This window comes from Microtus ochrogaster (genome assembly GCF_000317375.1).
Source record: "Microtus ochrogaster isolate Prairie Vole_2 chromosome 14 unlocalized genomic scaffold, MicOch1.0 chr14_random_2, whole genome shotgun sequence".
In the NCBI taxonomy this organism is placed as follows: domain Eukaryota; kingdom Metazoa; phylum Chordata; class Mammalia; order Rodentia; family Cricetidae; genus Microtus; species Microtus ochrogaster.
Window position 1 is genome coordinate 338,282 of NW_004949097.1, and position 23,220 is coordinate 361,501.

At 45.5% G+C, this 23,220-nt stretch overlaps 1 protein-coding gene across 1 annotated transcript in view; it reads left to right on the forward strand.

The window, feature by feature from the left end:
• Etv6 (ETS variant 6) overlaps positions 1 to 23,220 on the forward strand; it is a 239,729-nt gene that overhangs the window by 175,097 nt on the left and 41,412 nt on the right. Inside the window, exons 3-4 of the mRNA XM_005364490.2 lie at positions 11,807 to 11,971; positions 21,593 to 21,727. Of these exons, the coding sequence (XP_005364547.1) occupies positions 11,807 to 11,971; positions 21,593 to 21,727 (300 nt within the window). The remainder of the gene's footprint in view (positions 1 to 11,806; positions 11,972 to 21,592; positions 21,728 to 23,220) is intronic.

Below are 23,220 nucleotides of genomic sequence, written 5' to 3' on the forward strand. Positions count from 1 at the left end.
TCTGTGAGTTCGAGACCAGCCTGGTCTTACAGAGCTAGTGCCAGGACAGGCTCCAAAGCCACAGAGAAACCCTATCTCGAAAAAACCAAAAAAAAAAAAAAAGAGCAACCCAGGAGGGAAGTGCAGGGGCCAGATGGGCCATACACAAAGGCCAGCCCCTCTCCCACCCCAGTGACTGGATCTCTGCTGTCCCATCCAGAATGAGAATGAGGATCACTCTTGTTACACTCCATAAAGGAATGTCTAGATCCGTGACTATGGCCAGACAAGATCATCTGTGTGTGGCTTAAAGAGTAAAAGGGAAAGAAAAGCCTCATTCTCTTGTCAATCATACGCTGCAGATCCCACAGATCAGCCAGGTCCTTACGCCCACGCGCCCTTCATATGCACTCATTACATCTGTTTGAGAAACACACTGACTTTTAATCGCTTGTTTTCTTACTTTTCCTTCCTGTCTTATAGTTGGACTTCTTATTGGCATAAGCATTGGCAGTGTTCATAAATAAGATGTATCTTTTTGTACCCAAACAGAGGAAATTTTGTCCTTTTTGCCTCTTGCCTTTTAAAGCTCTTCTCTCTGTGGTGTCTTTTTGTTCCTGGTCACACCAACCCACTGTTCATAGACTAAGATGATGGATGATGATGGAGAACCTTTCCTAGTATGCATACCAAGTGTCAGCGTGTTAGCAAGGACTTTAACATTTCCTGAGAAGAAACGCCCCTCCCCGCCCCCTGTCAGATCCACTGCCAAGTAACTCTCACCATTTTAACTTGCTGTGGCGTCTGTGTGAGAAGTCGGCACCCTTTCTGATTCTCTGTTCTGTTTTTGTCCCCTAATTGGGGTAATATGTGTGTTTCCCTTTCAAACCCAGTTTGATGTTGCGTTATATCACAAGACAGCAGTTAGACTCATTTGTATCCAAGATACTGAAAGGCCCTAACTTGATTTTCCAGGGGTCCACAAATGTTGAAATGGAAGGCAGATGTTCCTATGTGTGTGCAGAGAGATCTTTGTCTGCAAAAGCCCCAAAGCTGAGTGATTTTTGAGCTGGTCGGTTCCTATTTTCCAAGGTTATCATGGAATCTCCTCCCCGTGTCTCTTTTAGGAGAATGACTTGAAGCATTGATGTTTAGTTGCTCAGGAATTTCTTGAGTTTCCTTTGACTTTTAGAACACATTATCCTGTGAAATCTTCAGAGTGTGCATTTCAGGACCCATGCTAAGACTATCAAGTACTTTTTGTAACGGGATACTATTTGCCTGTGCCCACCATCTGACATATACTTTAAATTATTAGCTTGTTTACAAAACCTAAGGCTGTGGACAACTGTTGGAGGGAGGTCCACTTGTTGGTTCCCGGCCGCCCGGCTAGCTTAGACCCGAATTCATCACACAGAAACTGTATTAATTAAATCACTGCATTGCCCATTAGCTCTAGCTTCTTATTGGCTACCTCTTACATATTAATTTAACCCATCTCCATTAATCTGTGTATCGCCACGTGACAGTGGCTTACCGGCAAAGTTTCGGCTTGTCTGACTCTGGCAGTGGCTCCATGGCATCTCTCCTACTCCGCCCTTCTTTCTCTCAGCATTCAGCCTAGCTTTCCCTGCCCACCTAAGTTCTGCCTTGCTATAGGTCCAAAGCAGTTTCTTTATTCATTAATGGTAATCACAGCACACAGAGGGGACTCCCACATCAGACAACCTTCTTAGATTTCTTAGATCGCTACCTTATATGGTTTAGAGAATAGACATGATAAATTGTGAAGGTTTTGTACAATTAACGGGCTTAGTTTATTGTTATTTGGGGGTGGTTTATATATTTCCTTATATACATTACATGCATAATCGATCCTCGGTTGAATTGTACATATGGAGCCCATTGGTATCTATTGTACTAAACTATTAGTTTAGTTACTGAGGTTTTAAAAGGTGGGCTTTGTGTTTCACCCCGAGGCAGATGCCTCCTTGCCTGGCCCTACTTTATCCTTCCTTCACTTGCTCCTGACAGTCTTGGTATCTCCAGGGGAGCTACTTTTCCAGCCTATACCCTGACCCTGCAAGGCCTCTTTGCTATTGTGCTATCGTGGCTTCAGAGTTCTGCCAGGACATCTCACAGCTTACAGAACTGTTGTTCCTGCTTCTTGAGCTCTAGTGAGCTGCTGAACGCATTTCCATCTTCTAAAGATGCATGCCAAAGCCCAGGCACTTAGCTGTCTAGTCTCTGTCCTGCAAAACCCCCTAAAATGCATGGAGCACATTCTACATATTGGGATTATTGCCTGCCGTACTTAAATTTGTCTTGGAGAGTAGAATGACTCTCTTTAAATATAATTTTGTTAATTTTTACAGCATTTTAGATGTGCATATATTGTATTTGGTTATATTCATCCTGCATTCCTTCCCCAACTACTCCAAGATCCACCCTTTCCTGTCATAGCTTCCTGTTCTTTTGGTTTTAGGCTCATTGTAACTTTGGGAAAGTCCCTTAACCTCTCTGGGCTTCAGTTTTTTTCTGTAAATACAGATGTGTCCCATGTAGCTCCACAGAATGGTTGCTGAGATGACAGGAACACAGGAACATAGGTGATGTACTGAACCTCACAAGTTTGAAGCATCCTGACTCTCCAAAGCATAGCAGGAGCATGCAAGAGGAATAGTGCCTAGACAGAAAGAGGGTGTGTTGTGTGACTTGAACTGGGAGACACAATGCAAACATCTCCACCTTAGATGGGGAATTGGCCACAGGATGTACTATTCTCCTGGAATCTGGTTTGGTCAACAAATGAGTTTTGGGGGATAGCAGGTATATGGACATCTTAGCTTCATTTCTATTTCAGTGATAATATGCCCTGACTCAAAGCAGCATAGGGGAGGGAAGGGTTTATTTTACTCACAAATCCAAGTCATACTCCATCATTTTAGGGACGTTGGAGCATGAACTCAAGCAGCTAGTCATTTCACAGCTGTAGTCAAGACCAAAGAAAAAATAAACACACACTACACTTGCTTGGTCTTGGCTAGCTTTCTCCTCTTATATTCTGTTCAGGACTCTCCGCTTAGGGAATGGTGTTGCCCACAATGACTGGGTCTTCCTGCCTCAGTTAACTAAAACAGCTCCCTAGAGGCATGCCCATAAGCCAACCTGGTCTTGGTAATTCCTCATTAGGACTCTTTGAGGTGATTCTAGATTATTTCAAGCTAACAATTACACCAGTACAATGGATAAGGAATTATTTATTGGAACAGGGATGATAAAATAGCTACATCATAAAAGACCCTGCCCCAAAGCTGCAGCCCTAAAGCTCCCTGTGTGACTTGGCAGGCAGTTCAGCTGCTCAGGGAATCTCCTTCCTCACCTGTAGTTTAGTGCTCTGTAGCTTGTGGAGTGGGACTTGTAAGTCTTGCTGGCCTCAGGGACTTCCTGAAACTCTGTTGTTTACTTCCTGAGGCTCTTGGGCCTCCCCCCACCTCATTTCTGGTGGGAATGTTTCAATCTGAAGTTGCTACACATTGGGGTGGCAGGCACAGAGGTGGGTCAGCTAGCAGTGGGATCTTCAGCTGTATCCAAGGGACTTACTGAAGGACCTCTATGTCCTGAGTGCCATGTGCGCGTCATTAGAAAGTCACCCCCGGTGACGTGCATGCACATTTGACTCTTAGCACATGGCCCTAATAACTGGCAGTTTTGTCTGTCCAAAGGTAGAAGAGACAAGGAGAGACTCTGCCCTTTGACTCTTGGCTGGCAAAGTAGAAGTGATGAGAATGGAAACATTAACGTAGAATCAAGGAAGGGAACTAAGACACTAGGGGTGGTTTTTGTTGTTGTTGTTGTTGTTGTTGTTGTTGTTTGTTAGTTTGTTGTTTTTTTACTTAATTAGAAAGCAGATTTTTAAACTTAAGAAGGAAACTACCTATGATCCCATGAACCAAAATGCTACAGTACAACTCAGGAGAGTTGGGGTGCTCTCCAAAATGAGGTTCTCACTTAGCAATTGCACATGACTAACAAGCAAAAGATGGGAGAAAACAACCAAAATCATCAGGTACAGCTCTGTAGGAGATGATCTCTCGTGAACTCAATCTTTCTGTTTTTGAGACAGAATCACATATAGTCCAGGCTAGCCTTGAACTCTAGTTCTTCTGCCTCCACCTCCCACATACTGGGATCTCAGGACTGTACCACCTTAACTAATCCTTACATCTTAAACTAGCCCATTATTCTTGCCAGTGTTAGCCATATGGCTTGGTACCTTTATCAGTGAGGCATTCTCATTTTGCTTCCTCTGCGGTTAGGTCACAACTGCACACTATGTTTTTCCTCTTCCCAGGATTCTTCTGTTCTCATTGCCCCGCCTCTGCTTCCTGCCTGGTAGCCCCACCTATACTTCCTGCCTGGCTACTAGCCAATCAGCATGTTATTAAACAAGTACAAGAAACAAATCTTTACAGGGTCAAACCATTGTCCCACAGCATACCAGTAATCCCAACTACTCAGCTATCTGAAACAGGAAGATCTGGAGTTCAAGGCCATCTTGGACAATTTAGTAAGATAGTGCCCTAATCTAGAGATTGATACATACTTAATACAAAAAACTGGAAAATAAAAATAAGTAAAAGAGACAATAAATGTCACCTGTAATTCTACTACTGACTGGCAGTTGCTGTTAATATTTTTGTGTTTTGTGCATTGTTTGAGATTCTGTGAGTGTACACACTTTTTATTCTTATATGAATATTCATTCTTTCTGAATGCTTTTATCCATGACATCACTTTCTATCACGGATGTTGTCAGTAACTGCTCTCTTTTTATGTTCTGTTTTCCACTATTAAAAATAACACTTGATATTAAAACAAAATGCACATCTTTGTGCATGAAGGAGTTTTCTGCATACAAAGTTATTTCTCTAAGGTAGATTCTCAGAAGTTGACATTCACCAAGCTCTTAAAATACCACCAAATCGTTTGCCAGCATGGTTTGCCAGCTTCCCATCCCACAGTCTTGTATCAATCTAATGAGCTCTATCTTTTAAAGAGCTGTGTATAGTGGGTGATAAAAAAAACAAGTTACTAAAAAGAAAAATGATAAAGGAGAAATGTCTCAGGTCTAGAATATTAAGACGAGGTGAGCTGCAGATAACTTCAGACTACAATGAACCACATTGGGAATGCTTCGAGGAAAAGCCCGTTATTGGCCTGCTGTGTCTTACGGCATAACATCAACACAGGCAAGGAAGAAAACAGCACTGTTCACCCTCTGACTCCTCCCTCTCTCATTCATCAAGGAGAATGATTATCAGGCAGAGCACTCAAAATGGGTAGACTCACTGAGAGAGCAAAGCTGAGTTCTTCTAGGTGGCCCAGACTCATGTCATCCCAGGCCAGAGAACTCTCTAGGACCATCAGGCATCCCAGCAGTGCCCCTTGGCATAGCAGGAAGAGGAAAAGGTGCTGTGATGATCTGATGTGAGGAGTAGATGGGGAGGGGAAGTGTGTACACAGACGGAAACAGTGAGGCTGATGAACCCCTGAGACCTGTGTGCGTGAGCACAGAGAAAAAGCTATCCCTGTGATGCCAGACGCTGGTTGGTCCCTCTCCACCTCCGCCTCCTCAGTGAATTTGCTGAAAGGCTTGTACTTGGTATATTTCTGAGTTTCAGAAAAGCATTTCATCTTATTGATGAGTGTAGAGATGGGTTGATAGCCAGGAAGTTGATTGGTACCCGTCAAAAGGAGGGGCTAGTGTGTCACCAGCATGCTCCCATCTCAGGCCTCACTGGGTCAGAACTTTCACTGACCCATGGGGATGACAGATGCCTTTCAAAACTTCCGTGATAGAAGCTTTGTATCTGGGTGGAATGCAGCATGCCAGAATAATTAAATCAGCTATAGATTGACATGCCTTCTTACAGTGGAATGATTCCCAGCACCAGTTATGTATGCACAGGCAAAGATGTTGCCATTAATGTAACCGTAAAAAATAGGGTGGCTTCTTAGGAAATGTATAAGTTATTAATGTACCTTGTGTTCTGTCAAAGTACCACAGAGTCTTGGATAGAGTGGATAGAGAGGCAGGTATGTGCTATGAACTTTGATTGCATCAGACCATTTGAGTTCCTGTGTTGACTATTCCATTTCCTGGCTCCATGGCTTTATCCCAGAAGTCACTGAAGTTCTCTGTGCTTCCATGATTGTTGTCTTTTGGGGCCAAGGGAATTAGGTGAACAGCATATTTAAAGCATCCCCTGGCACAGAATAAGTGCTTGGGTTGGCTGTTACTGTCGACCTATTTGAAAATTAACATAAAGAAAGTAAATAGTGGGACTAAGGAGCCAATAGTCCCAACACTTCTACTTCTCTAGACTGTTGTGGTCTTCCTGTTAAGGCAAGAACTGTAGTTATTGTGATTTGATTTGATTTTAGAGTTTAGTACCTGTTTGCTTCATTGTCATTGAACTGTATTGTCCAGTCAGAGAAAGACCCGAGTCATACTCCTGTGCTGTCTTAAGAGCAAACGGAACATAGGTGTGCGTGCTCCAAAAACTGTAGTTCTAGCTTGCTTATTATAGACAACATGACCAAACAAGGAAGGATTAGTCACTGGTCATGACTAGGTCAGGGGTCGTGTTGCTGTCATCGAGTCAAGTGATGAGGTCACATGGATCCCTGCAGCAGGTTGACCGGCGTGGTATGGAAAAGCTTTTCCAGGCTTCGGTTTTCTAATCAGACATAGAGACCGGGGTTGAGTCAGAGCATTGCTGTGGCATCTCCATCCCTCACATTCTCGACTTCCGCCTTCCAGTGCATGGACTCCATAGCAAACTCCTGTGTATACAGAGATTTTTATGTGAAAAAGATGTCTTTGCCAAAGACTGTAGTGGTGAAAGGCCTTGAGCTGGGGTGTGGCTCAGCAACAGAACAATTGCTGACCGTGTCTGAGGCCCTGGGTTCCATTTCAAAGACCACCACACACACACACACACACACACACACACACACACACACAATAAAGAAACTTGAACATAGTAATGTTCAAACCATGTCCACCATCTCTGAGCCCTCCATTTTCTCATCTGTTAAACTGAAATGAGAACCCAGCCAATTGCACGTCTCTCATGAACTAGAGGAGTTAACTCATGGATAGCACCTATAGACTTGAAAGGGGCAAGCTGTTATGGGGCAGCTCATCATTGCCATGCTGGCTGACAACTTTGCAAAGAATTAGAACACAGCAACACACTCTTAAGCTCTAACTCAGAAGGACCTTCAAGAAGTTCCAAAATCTTAGGATCATGATCACGAATGTAAAGTAGTTTTGTTAGGGAAACATACATCCTGGCTGGCTGAATTGTTTGGTGTTTAAGGTTCAGATTCCATAGGTGCATGCTATGTGTGTGACCAACTAATCCTGCCGGAACTAGTTGGTCACACACTTTCAGCCCAATATTTTTACAGATGAAGCTGTTGATCCAGAAAACAACAAAGTGTTCTTTCCAGAATCCCATACTCACTAGCCACAGATGTGTGAACAGAACCCAGCTTCTGACCCCCGGCCAGCTTTCCATCATTAGTTTAGGCATAACTCAGAAAGCTGGGCATGGACTGAGGATGCCCTGATGGATGCGGTGGCCATCGTTAAACATGGAATTGAATGTATGTATGGATCATGTATGTATGTATGAATTGAATGTATGGCTGTATCACTGGAGGTTGTGAGCCCACGAGCTTTACTGCACCTCCTTAGGGAAGAAGGCCTGTGGGAGTCTTAATAATTTTCTCATAGCAGTTTGGTTCCGCCATACAAAATTCTCACCAAGTACTCTCTGAAAAGTAATTGGTGTGTTAAGAATGCTGGTCGTAGTTAAATGGCTTTTGTGGCACATTGGTACACATAGGATAATATCAAAGAGGCTCTCTCTCTCTCTCTCTCTCTCTCTCTCTCTCTCTCTCTCTCGCTCTCTCTCTCTCTCACACACACACACACACACACACATCTGTCTGTCTGTCTCCCTCTTTCCCTCTCCCTTCCTCCCTCATTCCTAGTCATTAACATGTAAATTCTTTCTTTGTTGAGCCAAATTGCCAGAACTGACTGGGAAACCAGTCTTACACACCCTTCCCTTCTCCGGCAGCCTTCGTCCCACCCACAGCTGGGACTTGGGCAAGAAGTCAAGAGTCAGTATCAGGCTGAGCAGCCTGTGAAAAAAGCACTTTCTTCCCGGACACATTCGATAGTGTCCCACATGCCCCCTCCTCTCCTCCTAGCCATAAATCTGTCTCCCTGGGATCTGCAGAGGTTTTTTTTTTTGTTGTTTTTTTCCCTATCTTCAATCTGCTGATAACTTCCCTCCGCCAAGGATCTCGGTGTTGGGTGGGAAGGAGTCGATTTCCTCAGTCTTTTTGAAAGTCAGTCTTAGTTCTGAGTGTGGATGGAAAATGCCTGGGTAAGAAAGCAGATTCTGGCATCAGAGTCCTTGGATTCAGATCTCAGCTCCACTTGTTGCTAGACTCGTACAGGCATGGGTGAATCCCTTAAATGCATCCGGCCTCCATTTCCTAGTTTGCACCTCCATCTCAGATGTTGTGCAAGCATGCAGTTAAACGGACTGCTATTCCTGAAACGCTCTGAACAGTGCTAGGTGTGTAGATGTGCATATATGACTGTTTAGTAAATCAAATGGCCTCCATCACACCAGTTAGTTACCCCAGGTACCAGCCCTAGCCCATTACACACGTCCACATAGGGAGCTTTAGGGCCCTTGAAGGGAGTGGGTTCTTTTTTTTGTTGTTGTTCCTGTTAAAATTACAAAGCACATGCTATATCCTAGCCTTTTTTATCCCATTGAATTAAAGAAATAGCAGAGGGACTTGACTTGCAACACGACTGTATAGCAAGCCTGTCGCTGGCTCAGCGAGCTGTCCACCTTTTCCTCGCGCTAATGGAAGCGCAGTGAGGCTGATCGATTTCCTGAGTGTCCTCCAAGCAGGTTGCTGGCAGCATCAGGGTCACTGTTGTCTAGCAGCCAAGAGCTCTCTGTAACCTGCCGTCCAGATAGCTGTTGACGTGCCCAGAGCCTCCGTGTGGGCTCCTGGGGAGGGGGTTTCCAAACTCTGTGGCCTTGGTTGCTTCAAGGCTGAGCTGTGGGAGAGATTAATGGGAAGTGAGAAGAGAAACTGTTATTCTTGCCCTGCAGTGTTGTTGAGTGTGTGTGACTCTTTTTGTGTTTAGGGAAAAGATTACTCATGAGGATTTTCTTCCATAGAGAATAAAGAACCTCAAATTACTGCTTGTGGCCCCCCGCCCCCTTCTCACCCACCTCTCTGTTTCAGTTTGTCCTCAGGAGCAACGTCAGCATTTTGCTTTCATTTCCCCTCTTAAGTAGGCTTTGGTTCTCTATTTACTTAAACATCGCAACAAGCTGCCCCAGACCCGGTTGCCTGTATCACCCTAAAAGCCCTCCAGCCACTAGGTGCTTTCCTGTGGCCAGCCTGATTGGAACCTCCACCCATCCCCTCCCACTTTCCAGTACATCTGAAGTCACAAGTTGGCGTGCTGTTCTTGTTCCGAGTGGGCACCATTGACAGTAGGAAGTAAAGTTAAAGGTTTTCCCAGGATAGCCTCTTTTAAAAGAGGTGGACAGCCAGGCGGTGGTGGCACACGCCTTTAATCCCAGCACTCGGGAGGCAGAGGCAGGCGGATCTCTGTGAGTTCGAGACCAGCCTGGTCTACAGAGCTAGTTCCAGGACAGGCTCCAAAACCACAGAGAAACCCTGTCTCGAAAAAAAAAAAAAAACAACAAAAAAAAAAAGAGGTGGACACTTGCTACGTCCAGAAACCATTTTGAGTAGGCATTGCTTTCTGACCAATCAAGAACCAAAAACAAAACCTCAAATCCTCAAATCCTTTAGTGGTCCTGTTTCCTCCTAAAGGTCAAAAAAGCAGTCACGTATTACAGTAGCTACCCCATAATGCTACTTGTTTGGTCCATGTGAAAAACATTCGCATAAAATTTAAAAGCCAAGAAGACACACTCAAATTCTTGGAGTTTGGATTGGATTGGTGGTTTTGATTTTAGGGTAGTAAGGATTGAACTTGGGCCTCATGCATACTACCATTGAACAATAACCCCAGTCCTCTTTGGACTTGAGACAAAGTCTCACTGAGTTGCCAGGCTGACCTTGAACTCACTCTGTAGCCCAGGCAGCCACTTGTGGCCTTGCTTTCCTTTCCAAGTAGCTGCGTTACCATGCCCAGCCAATTGACTGGTTGTAAGGACTGGGGACTTCCGTTCTCCAAAACCATCTTCCTCTTGGAAGGTGGAGCCAGCAGTCACGGTCAGAGCCTGGAAGACTCTGAGAAGACTCTCTGGGATCTGAGCTATTTGTCTTGCAATCTCTGCAGCCTGGGCATCCAAGGGATCAGACAGTATTTCATCATGCCCAGTTTAGAAGGAAAAGTGGTTTGTTCCAGGATTGAGCTGAAGGGCACATTTTTAAGGCATGCGCCGTAGCTCTGCACAGACACCGGTCCCACTGAGCTCTCATTGAACTCTGGATTCTGCGACTTTGGAAGATAAAGCTCTTGCACTGTCAGGATTCAAGGTCTAAATAATTATCAAAGACTCTTCTTCCCAAATCCCCACCCAGCCCCCTACGCAAGAGGTTTTGCTCCTGTAACTTACAACAACACTTACCATATTATAAACTGCTTTTTAAAGTATTTACTAACCTACTGAGCAGCAAACTAGGCATATATCGATATGTATTCAAAGCATATATTTTAAAAGATATATGCAAACACAGTAAAAAGAAAAGCAAAAAGCAGTGTTAAATGCTTTCACAAACCTCGTCAATGTCCAGGTTAATAGAAGAGGCCTGGACTCCCATCCCTGTGAACTCACGTCTCTGTATTCAGCCTGCTGTGATACCTGATACCACAGGTCATGTAGCCCCTAGAACATTCCCTATGTGTCCATGAAAGGATGAGGGTAAAAAGAGAAAATCGTGTTGCTATTGTTCTGAAAAGCATATTTGCTGCACAGGCACTGTGCAAGGGTCTTGGGAACTCAGAGGATTCTTAAGGGTCACACTTTGAAAACTATTGTTCTAATCACTGGAAGGATTTATCAAAGTTTCCCGTAGCAGCAAAATGAACTAAAAACTCAGACTCCCTGCCTCCCAGAGATACAACCTGAACCACCCCTTTGGTGACATCTGACCCACTTCCAGTCCATCAGCAAGACAAACAGTGAGTCAAAGGACCTTCTGTGTTACTCTGGCTTCGCGTTTGCCAGAGGCTAGCCTGCCACTTCCCAGAGGCAGAGTAGATGACTTTTCCTGGAATAGATTTTAGGGGATGCTTCATCTTTGGCAGCTCTGGGGGTCAAGACCAGCTCTGGAACACTTCCATTTCAAAGGGCTCTGGGCCACAATCACATCAGCTCTGAGTCTAAGGTCTCCTGCTAAATACATTGAGATGTGTCACGCTTCTAGTCCTCCTGTGGTGCCCTCATCTGCGTTAGAGCCAACTTGACCTTAGTGCAGGCCCAGGGACAGACTCTTAAGAAGACCTGTCATCCCTGAAACATGCAGAAAGGGGTTCCCCTCTTCTTCCTCTAAGTAGAAAGTTAATGTGACCCACGCTTAAGCCCTTGCAAACCTGGGCCTTGGAACTCAACCGAAGGCTCTTGAGACATAAAGTCTCAGTTCTGTTAATTATTCCAAGACTATCCCCCCCCACCCTGCTTTGTCCCACCTGTGTAACTGACAAGATCTTTTCTCTCTGCCTTATGCTCTCCAACAGGCTTGCAGCCAATTTACTGGAGCAGAGATGACGTAGCCCAGTGGCTCAAGTGGGCGGAAAACGAGTTTTCTTTAAGGCCCATTGAGAGCAACACGTTCGAAATGAACGGCAAGGCGCTCCTGCTGCTGACCAAAGAGGATTTCCGCTACCGATCTCCTCATTCAGGTGAGAGTCTGGTTCGTGCATAGGCTCAGCATGAAAATATGAAAATATGGCCAGTGAACTCATCCTGACACCGTACTCTCCACAGAAGGTCTCAATGGCTACTTAAGAAAAGGGAGATCTACTGGCATTGGCCAGTGTGTGGGGAAGAGGAGGATTCCAGATCAAAGAGACTGTTAGGTCAGAAGTAATTCACCTATGACCAGATGCCAGAACTTTAAGGGGTCTAGGGTCCCATCAAATAGAGAAGAAAAGCTCTGTTCCTCCCCTTTTATCTGCCTTGCCCCGATCCTAAAGACTTTAGAAGAGATGGCTGTGAGCGCATGTGCTATGAACCACTCGGTTAAAGTGGCGGACCTAGGCATGGCGGAGCACACCTGTAATCCCAGCATTCAGGAGGTTAAGGCGGGAGGGTCGTGAATCGAAAACCAGCCTGGGCTGCATAAGACCCTATCTAAAATAACAACAGTCAAGTAATAAAGGAAGAGTTTGGGCCTTGCTGATACCTTCACTGGTCATGTTATCTAGTCCTTGAGCAGTTAAATAGTTGCCCCATTGAATGGATCTGGGGTGATTAAAATGCAGAGATGTGTTTGATTACTAGACTCAGAAAGACCCAATTAATAAAGGAGAACAGACAGGTTTCACTTTGTGTTCGCTCTTATTTAGAGTTACTGCTCGCATAGCATTCAGGCAGAAGAGATTTATGTGTCCATTATTTTATATGAACAAAATCTCTCAAGTCACTATCGACTTAATTCATATTATGCTCTCCATCCTTGTTTAAAAAATAAAAAGAAACTCACTTTCAAGTTTCCTTTAATTCAGTTAAAAAGAAAAGAAAAAGACACCGGCAAACCAGGCATCATGGTGTAAACTGCAATCCTAGCACGCAGAAGCCTGAGGCAGGGGGATCATGAGTAGGAGACCAGCCTGAAATACATTTTGAGACACACTGTCTCCAAGATTCTGTGGGGGGGGGGGAGGGGGAGCACTTTAGAAGGCGGAGGGTGAGGTAGATCACTGAAATACCTGAACTGAACTGGATTACCTTTCCCCATAGTAAATGAAAACGTTTGTAGTTCAGTTTAGCTACCAAAATAGACTAAACAGAATGCTTGGGAACCAAAGCCAATCGAAGTTCATAGCTCACGCTGTCACACTGTCCCATCACAGTAATGGGTGGGGGGGTGTCCTCTACCCCCAGGCATGTGACCCTGCTTTTTTCACTGCCGAATTCATGGAACTGAGGGTTAACCGCAGGCTCCATTCTTAACCCAGCCATAGGCAGAAAGGACCTAGCAGAGACTTTCTTGACAAGCTAAACACTTAGGCCTTTCACACCAGGCATGCTTTTACTGACTTCGCTTTCTCTATTTTATAATTGGTCAAAAGGAAACCCACATTTCTGAGTCAAAATGAAACAGAAGAGAGAACTGTTTGCAAACTGGGGAGTGTGTTACTTGAGATGATAATCTGCTTGTCAAGAGTGTGCGCATAGCCGACCATCACCTGAAAAGTCCGTACTTTAACAGCGTCAGGGTTCCACTGTCAGGCCGCTGACACAGAGAAGGGAGAAGCTGCGGAGCCACAGAAGAGACTCTCAAGCAGCAGATGGCATTTAGGCAGTGGCCCTCTAGCCCTAGCCTTTGGAACACCAGCAGTGTATAATAGAGCGTTGGAGCTAATCACAGCCTTTCACTGGTAATTCCATTCCTAAAAAAATATCCCAAGGAAATTATCCAGTAGTGGACAAAGAAAAATGTCCTTAGCGAGTCTATTTATAACAGTGTAAACTGGAAATACCCCGACCACCCCCAGTATGGAGACTAGCTGAGCAGGCTTGGAATGATCAATATATAATACCCCATAGCTCCACAGCTGACTCTTTACGTGTGCTCTCAGTTATTACTCCTCATCACATCATTCAGGGTCCTGCACATCCTATTCAGGAGCTGAAGCAGAGGCAGAGGGTTGGCAAGGAGCAGGTGTGCAGTGTGGCGGTGGGGCAGTCTGGCTGGGGTCTTGAAATGTTGGTGGTGATCAGAAGCAAGGCAGGACAAGAGAGAAGGGGACAATCCCCAGAGTATTTAGCTGACAGACTCTCCAGACTCGATGACTGATTCGGTGTTTAATGAGGAGGAGGGGAGAGATTATCCGCCAATTTCTGACCTGATGAGGTAACTGCATTTACTGAACTAGGGCACCCCTTCTGGTTTGCAAAGATTTCTGTGTTGGACACATCGTCCATAAATCATTCAAGAGGAACTTCCCTAGGAGATAAGTAAATGTGGTCCTGGTAGTCAGAAAGTGTTGTGACTAGAACAGATTAGGCCGAAGACAAGTGGAGTGACGTCGTGGGAGCAGATGCAGTGGTCCAAGAGAGACTGCTGGGAAACCCGATATTGACGGGCTAGGGGAAGAAGAGATGGGAGGTGGGAAGAAAGCCAGGGCAGCAGTCTCGGCAGCCAGGAAGCGTCCTAGGAGGGGCAGGTTAAGATTCCTGGCAGTGAATGCCGCTAAAGTGGGACTGTTCCCCCCAGTACCACAACTGCCCTTTGATTTGACACAGGGGAGGTGACCTCAGCTAGCGCAGTGTGGGGGAAGGCTTCCCTTGGAGGGAAAACCAGAAAGCCAAGGGAAGAAGTAGAGATAACGGAACTGATAGCTTCTGGGGATGGTTGACGCCAGGTGAGGAAGGGCTGGATCATGACTGGGAGGAAAGATGGGGATGAAAGGATGAGGGAGGGCTATGGGGAAACCTTGAAACTGCCTATATGCTAACGGACAGAACCCCAAAGATTTTGAGATGATTCTGGCAACAGAAGGAGCAAGAAATCTCCACACACAAAGTGAGGCTGTGTCTGTGCTCTAATGCAGTACAGAGAAACTATGACCTGGAGTTACTAAAAGCCGTGCCCACAAGAGGTGCCATCTAGTAGATGTGTATTCTGTGAGACCAGCGTTTGGTGCCTGTCCCCTTTCTCCTGCCAGGTCTGTGGCGTTATTCTCATTTGGCGCAAAAGCAGAGGCAAGTGTAGCTAAGTCATCACACTGAGAGCCAGAGAGGGAGAATAATGTGCACAGGCAGCTGACGACGGGACCCAGGCTTCAGACTTGGGCTGGCCTCGCTCTGGAGCCCAAATTCTGTTCTCTAAAAGTAAAATAAATAATTTTCAGCACCACACACCACCCCATACCACTCCCACACCACCTCCGCTTATAGTAGGGTCTCTGAGTTCTTGATCTTCAAACACTGACAAGACTACGAGGCTGGTGCTTTTCACTCTCTCTGCTGTTTTAAACAACCACCTCATCCACCACCAAGAATTGAATGGAGAGTCTCACATGCTGAGCTCCAATCTTATTTACCATTATCCCTTCCACCCACCCCTTATTCTCCTTGCCCCCCCCCCCCACACACTTGCTTCCTTGTTTGACAGAGGTCACTCTGGGTTACCCAGGGGCATCTTGAATTTGCAACTCTCCACCTCAGCCTTCTGAGTAGTCAGGATTACCCGGCCCAGCTATTGAAAGAAATTCCAATAAGATAATAGAATTTGGAGCTAGAGAGCTAGCTCAGTGGGTGTGTGTGAGCCTGAGAATCTAAATTCAAATCCTCAGCGCTCACATAAAAAGCTGAGCACAGTTGTGTGTGTCTGAAGCCCCAGCACTGAGGAAGTCGCAGGCATGTCCCAAGAATTCACTGACTGTCTGACCTAGTCAAATGGTGGATTTCCAGTTCACTGAGAGACCATGTCCAAGACTGCAAGACAGAGATGATGGAGAAGACACTGAAGTCCCTTCTGGCTTCCACATACATGTACCTGTGCAGTCGAGTGCATACACCCCATCACACACACACACACACACACACACACACACACACACACACACACCAAGAGGGGGAAAAAAGTAGGATTTAAGATTTCAAAATAGGTTGCCTGGCTTTCAAAATACACGTGTTGAAGATGTTTGTGTTTCAGTGTGCATATGTGACCCAGGATAATGTATCAGTATCAGGACATAAAGCTGGAAGGTACAGACATTTTTGTTTCCAGCTCTGCCTCCAGGGAAGATGTCGGTGAAGCTCCCAACGTCATGGTAGATCCACCTCTGTGGCATGTTGTGTGCCTGGGCCATGTGCATCTGCATGCAGATGTGTGGACGAGCCAGCGGTTGGCTCCACATCCAGAGGCCTGGGTTCCATTGCCTAGTACTGTAAGGCACTAGTTGGGACCAGTTTTTCCTCTTCTGAGAATATGGAGATTTGCTAAGTTAGGCACACTGTTGAGCGCTATGAATATGGAGATTTGCTAAGTTAGGCACACTGTTGAGCTCCATGGCTCAAGCTTTGCTTTCAGTAGGAAACTAGACAGCTTGTTCCAAATACCGTCTGTCTTCCAGAGATCTGTTCGTGTTAGCTTGGTTTTTGTGAAGCAGCGTTGAAGGTCCTTCAGTGCAGGCTTACTCACCAGGGTTAAGAGAGACGCTTGGAAGAAAGTAAGGCACGATGTGGGCCTTCTCAAAGAGGAGTCACCCAAAGCAAAACATGTCCTAGTGAATGCAGACCTTGGAAGGGCGAGTCACCAGTTTCACGTTCATGATGGCTCAGCAAATGAAGGCGCTTGCCTCCAAGTCTGGTGGTCTGACTTTGATCCTAGACACACATACTGGAAGAAGAGAACCGACTCGCACAAACTGCCCTCTGAATATCATGTGTGTGCTTTGTTGTGTACCTCTGTACACACATCCACACAAACACACAATTTATTTTTATTATTATTATTATTATTATGAAAAGACAAATGAGTTTATCTGCACATTTAAGGATTTGAAGAACATATCCACTGAACAGATGGGGTATCAGAGGAGCCAGAGGGTAGTAGACATGGAGGGAGGTGCAGGGCCATCTTCATTTATTTAGTAAGTTGTAACAATTTTGTAGGCAAGGAATGTTTTTGAACACTCTAGAAGCCAAGATTGAATTTCAAGAAAGGCAGATTCCAACTCAACCGAACTTTTTACCAACTAGAGTCATCGAAAAACAAAATGGTTTTCTTATGCCAGGGCTGGCTGCCCACCATAGGACTTATTCCGCCAAGGCCATTTCTTGGCAGGGAAGGGGAGCAAGGGGACTCCTAGAGAGCAGAAGTTTGAGCCAATCTAAGACATTTCTAGAATCCTTAAGACCTAATATCCCCAGTTGTTACAGGTACATTGAGCTACCGAGTGTTACACTCGGTGCCTGTACAATGTACTGCCTCCTGCAGAGCTGATGCAGCCATTTCTCAGGTTGCTGAGGAACCATGTCTGATGAAGCTGTGCCCACACGCAAGGGTCATAAAGTTAAGTTTCCCTGGCAGAGTTGGGACTCAGGCTTCCATAACTGTTAACCAGCCCCGTCAAAGGCATTTGCATGGTCATCATCAGGTAAGGCTCCAGCAGAGGCTGCTTGATGCACCCTCCCCCCTGCTTTCTTCTGTGGGAAAGCCCCTCTGCACAGCTCCTTCCCTACCAGCTGTTGGTGAAAAAAAAAAAAAATAAGACATGAAGACAGAGCCCATGTCAGCAACCCTGGGTTTAGCCCAGTGTGGCCGGATGAGGTATGGGGAGAGAGAGGCCTTGGTTCACCTTCTTTGCCCTTTTCTCAAAGGGGAATGTAGAACCCAGACCTTGCTCCTCAGTTCTCCATGTGGGACCTGACTGTTCTGAGCCACTTGGATGATGTCAGTGATCAGGATGGTAGCGTGATAGATGGTAGAGCTGGTGCCGGCTGTAGCCCGTGCTGAGAAGCTCTTACTATGTACCCTGTGCTCATCTCGCTATGTGGACCAAGTCAATGGATCCTCAGTATTCTACTCAGTGACTGGAGTCTGAATGAGGAAGCCCAGGCCTGAGGCAGTTAAAGAGCATTGTTGAAGGGTTGCCTGCAGGTCCCAAGGCATCAGCTAGCCATTCCACTGTAGAGAAATGTAACTCCAGGGACCACCAAGATGGTTCATGGGATGAGTTCATTTGCCATGAGCGCCTGGTGATCTGAATTGGATGCCCTGAACACAAGTGACAGTGGAAGGACAGAACCTGCTCTCCAGGATTGCCCTCTGACCTCCACACCTGCACTGTGACACTCATACACATGAGCATGCACACACACACACACACACACACACACACACACACAGAATAACAATAAATCATTTTGTGTGTGTGTTTTGTTTTTTAAGACAGGGCTTCTCTCTGTAGCTTTGGAATCTGTCCTGCAACTTGCTCTATAGACCAGGCTAGCCTTGAACTCACAGAGATCCACCTGCCTCTGCCTCCCAAGTGCCAGGATTAAAGGCATGTGTGCCACTATCGCCCAGTATAAATAAAATAATTTTTAAAGAAATAAGAACTCAGAAAAAAAAGTGGCTTTGTCCTCCTGGCCCTTGTTTTAGGTCCCCTCACCAGCCTGAGGAGGTGTGGGCACACCAGCTCTGTTCCAAGTCCTTCTTTACATTACTGTCCTTGACCCTTTATGATGAGGAAAAGAGGCAGGTGCTACAGTGTGCATTTTGCAGAGACACCCAGGGACTTGCTCAAGGTGACCTGGTACCCAAGCTGAGTGCTTCTGCAGTCTGTGCCCCTCGCTGAGGGAATAACACTGAACACCCTTCACAGACACTAAATTTGTATTTCCTGGCCTCCCCTTCCAAAATGGATACAGTAATTGCAGACTTTTTTTTAATAGTAATCATCAAGAACACATTTCTTTAATGTTTGCGTTTTCTATTCTGCATAATGCCAAAATAAAACATTGATCAAATCCACAAGCTCAAACCCAGTATGGCCATGTAAATTAGGAAGGGTTAGGAAGACATTACACTAAACGGAAAGAAAAAAGTGTTGATTAGGGACTTATTTTTGTATGAGATTAAAATGTGAATCGTTAAAATAGGACTATATTTTGGGTTCTGCATTCCCTTCTCGTCGGAGCCACAGCAGTGGCTCCTGGTTTAGAGCACTGAAAACCTTCGCAGCTCTTCAGAGTTTCAACCTGGTACCCAGTACAGGTTCTGCTTTGCTACATCATTTCCAAAATGTGGGCAGAGCTCCTCTGTGTCCACCTGCCTGTCTTCTCCTAAGAAAATCCCCTTGAGACTGGGGTCTCCGGCTTTATTGATTCCTAATTGAAAATGGCAGCAGTTAACTGCCCCACCAGTAACCGAAATCCAAAGATGGGGGGTGGAATGAGTAGCAGCAAGCTAGGGGTGTGGGGGTGGGTACCTGGGAAAGGGCAACCACCTATAGAACTTGATTTGGTACGGGGGGGAGGCAGTAGATAGGTTTGGAGGGAAAAACCACTCGTGGAGTGTTTCTGCATTCATGCTCGCTTTGGAAGAAAAAATAGCAATATCTATAGCCCAAAATACACAGTTAAATTAAGTTGTTAATTAAAACGTCTTTAAAAATGGCTAAGATCAGAGACAAAGGCCCATTGTTTGGTACAATTATTGACTGCATATCTCTATTAGGAAGAGTGTGGGGAGGACATACAGCCTGTGGTGTTTTTTAAAAATTAATCACCCATCCTTATAGAGTTTCTCCTGCATTGTGAAGTTGGATCAAAGCCAGAGAGGGGTGGAACCAGTTTGTGGTAGGGTTTTTGTGTGTGTATGTGTGTGTGTGTGTATGTGTGTGTGTGTGTGTGTGTGTGTGTGTGTGTGTGTGTAATGATCTACTCAGTACACACTTCAATATCAAGTTACAGCACCCACCATTCCTTTCCTCCGAGCACTGAAATGTTGAGATCGTTTCGTGGAGCTTTTAGGACCTTGGGGTGATGCCTAGATTTAGTTTTAAAGAAAGGGCAACCCCATACTGCCCCAGTTCCTTATAGAGAGTGGCCACTTCTGACCAACACTAATGAAGTTTGTTATTTTTTAACACCTCCAAACCCAGCCTGGGCTCTGAGCAAGTTAGAAAGATGTATTCTCCCCAGAAGTTGTCATTCTTGTTGTCATCATTGTTGTTGTTGTTGTTGTTGTTGTTGTTGTTGTTGTATGAGATAGGATCTTACTCTGTAGCCCAGGCTGGCTTCAAATATTCCCTCTTCAGCCTCCTACCACGCCATCTAGCTGACAGGTAAAATTGTTATCAAGAATCTGTGAGGTAAAAATTCTATGAAGAATCCGTGAGTGGTTTTGCACATTTAAAATGTAACTCCCAAAGGATGTCATTTTCTTTAAATAATTCTGAAGTGCAAGCAGAGAGAGACGTTAAAAGAGTATTTTCACAAAAATAGGAAGACATTGGGACAGCGTAAATCTCCCCCAGCTCTGGGATCATCCTCTGATGGGCTCTCTAATATCAAACAGCAGATCACTCCGGTATCATTTCAGCAGCTTAAAGCGTCGGTACCGTGGGGACATTTTCAAAACCGAATGTAGTTGTGGACCCTTTGCTTGTACCGAGCTAATCCATGAGTCCCCCTCTGGAGGATCTATAGTGTTAGCCCATCTGTTTTTAGATGGTTTTTTTTATTTAGACTGGGTATGTTTGACATTTTAATTTAATTGTTTAGAAGGGAGTGGCAAGGAAGGTGGCCCATTGGGTGGAGTATTTGTCACAAAAGCATGACAGCTTGCTTGAGTTTGATTCTAGGACACACATTATAAAGTAGAAGGAAAAGCCAGCTGCACAAAGTTGACCTCTGACCCCCCCCACACACACACACATCATTTTACCTTAGGTGTATTGAATATTTTCCCTGAGTGTATATGTGTATACTACATCTTTGCCTAGTGCCCACAGAGGTCAAAAGAGGGTGCCAGATTCCTGAAACTGGAGTTACAGATGGTTGTGAAGCACATAGGTGCTGGGAACTGAACCCTGGACCTCTAAAAGAGCAACAAGTGCTCTTAACCACTGATCCATCTTTCAAGTCCCAAAACTTTTTTTAGTATATTACTCTTCTTTTACTTGTTGTTTTTGTTATTGTTGTTTGAGACAGGGTCTCAGGTAGCCCAGGCTATCCTCAGGATGGTCTGGAACTCCTGCTGCTCCTGCCTCTACCTCCCAAGTGCTGGGATCACAGGTGTGCACCACTCTGGCCTGCTCTTATTTTTAGCATGTAGAAACAACTTTGTTGGGAGCCGATGATTCTACAAGAGCTATAGAAAGTATATAATTTGATCAATTTGGAGATAACTATAGATCCATGAGATCGTCACTGTAGTAAATGTAATGTCCATATCCACCACCTCAAAATTTTCTCTTGTCATCTTTATTATTATGGATGTAGTTACGAAAACGTTTTCCTCGGCACCTACCCACTTAGCAAACTGTAAGTGCATCATATAGCACCACTTACTTGACAGCACCCTCCTCTGGCCCTCAGGTACCCACATGCACATGGCACAGACACATATACATAAATCAAACTTAACCTAAATCATATAATAGTAATTTTTAAAAGCCACACGGCCCTGACATGTTGAGTTGGATGTTGTGCCCGTCCGCGTGTCTGCTCTGTGAGTTAACATCCGTTCCTTACCCCTGCAACTATCACAGCTCCGCGGCTCCTTCGGTAGCTGTTAACTAAAGCCTCCCATTTCTGTCTCTTGTTCCCTCTCCCTCCAGGCGATGTGCTCTATGAGCTCCTCCAGCACATTCTGAAGCAGAGGAAACCTCGTATTCTCTTCTCACCTTTCTTCCACCCTGGGAACTCTATCCACACGAAGCCGGAGGTCCTGCTGCATCAGAACCATGAAGAAGGTACTGGAAGACGCTTCTCTTTGCTTGCCTGTGGTTTAGACAAACCAAAGGGTTGAGTGGTTAACTGCTAAGCTGTTCTTATTGCTGTAAGTTCATTCTTCATTCAGGAAACATGGGTTGAGTGCCTACCGTGTGCATACACCTACCGTGTGCATACACGGGGGGAAGTCGCCTGGATTGGTAAGGCATATCACACTGGCTGTCTGGAGTTCACAGTCAGCAGTGTGAACACAGATCACAGTGACATACACAGGGGTGTAGAGTGAGGGAAGATGACGCCCGGGCACAGGAAGCAGGTTCACCTTTATCAAAGGAGGAGACTAGAAGAGTCCTTGACGGGTCTGATACACAGCAAGAATATTCAGTTAGGTAGGGGTAAGGCCTTGGAATAGAGAGAGAGAGCAATAGAGAGCTTGATTGGTGGGCCCATTCATCATGAAAATGTTCATATATATATATATATATATATAAAATCCATATAGGATAAGGTAAATAAAGCCCTGTGAGCCATCTATCACCCTGCTTCCCAGCAGTGATGAACATTTTCTACCAGAGAACTAATCCAAGGAGGTTAGCCCCGAACCAGAGTGTGGAGAATTGAGATTCTGTGGGTGTAGTTATATGCTTGAGCAGGGTCCTCATAAAAGCTGAGGGAAGGACGAAAACCATCTAGGGGAAGTTGGCGTTGGGTAGGGGCTTTCTCCATCATGGATCAGAGACCGTTGGCTGGAGTGAGCTCAATATCAAGACTCCTGTCGTAGTTGCTGTTCCTTGTGGGAACCATGGAGTGTGTGGTCCTGAACAAGCGGGTGTTGGATGCAGGGCTATAAAAATGTGATTTTGTGCTCAGTGCCACTGAATAGCAGGATGTCAGATGGCATTTGGGCAGAATCTGTCTCCCAGGGCCATCAGGTCCCCCCTCCCTCCCTCCCTCCCTCCCTCCCTTCCCCTCCCTTCCTCTCTTTCTCCCTCCCTCCCAGTGGAGCAGGCAGCCAGTATGCAGACGTGTGAACACTACAGTGTGGGACTTTTCCACATGCATTTTCTTTAAAGCCAATTTCAGGGTCCCATTCCTCGGGAAGTTTTGTTGTCTAGTGAATCATTCCCAAACACAGGACTGCTACTTTTCTTTTGCGGTCAGACAGTTAAAAACTTGGGCTTGGTAGTTTCTTAATTAGCACTTGTGACAAAAAAGAGCCTGACTCCAGGTGGGGGGGGGGTGTCTCTCAGCAGGTCCTCTCCAGCAGGAGGTAGAGAATAGGCACTGTTTCTGGCAGGTTCCCACCCACTCTCAGCCTCTCCTCTCCTCCAGTAACCCAGGCTAAATTTAGCAGCTATCCCTTCCCCTCAATTCGGGTTTGATGTTCCCCTGCTCTTCTGGCCTTTCTCATATCCGGCTTGCATAATAGCCAAGAGCCATTCCAGGGAAGAGGAGGTGGGCTCACTGAAGCTTTCAGTAAGGCAGGCATTGTGTTATCAGCCCAGCTCTTCCG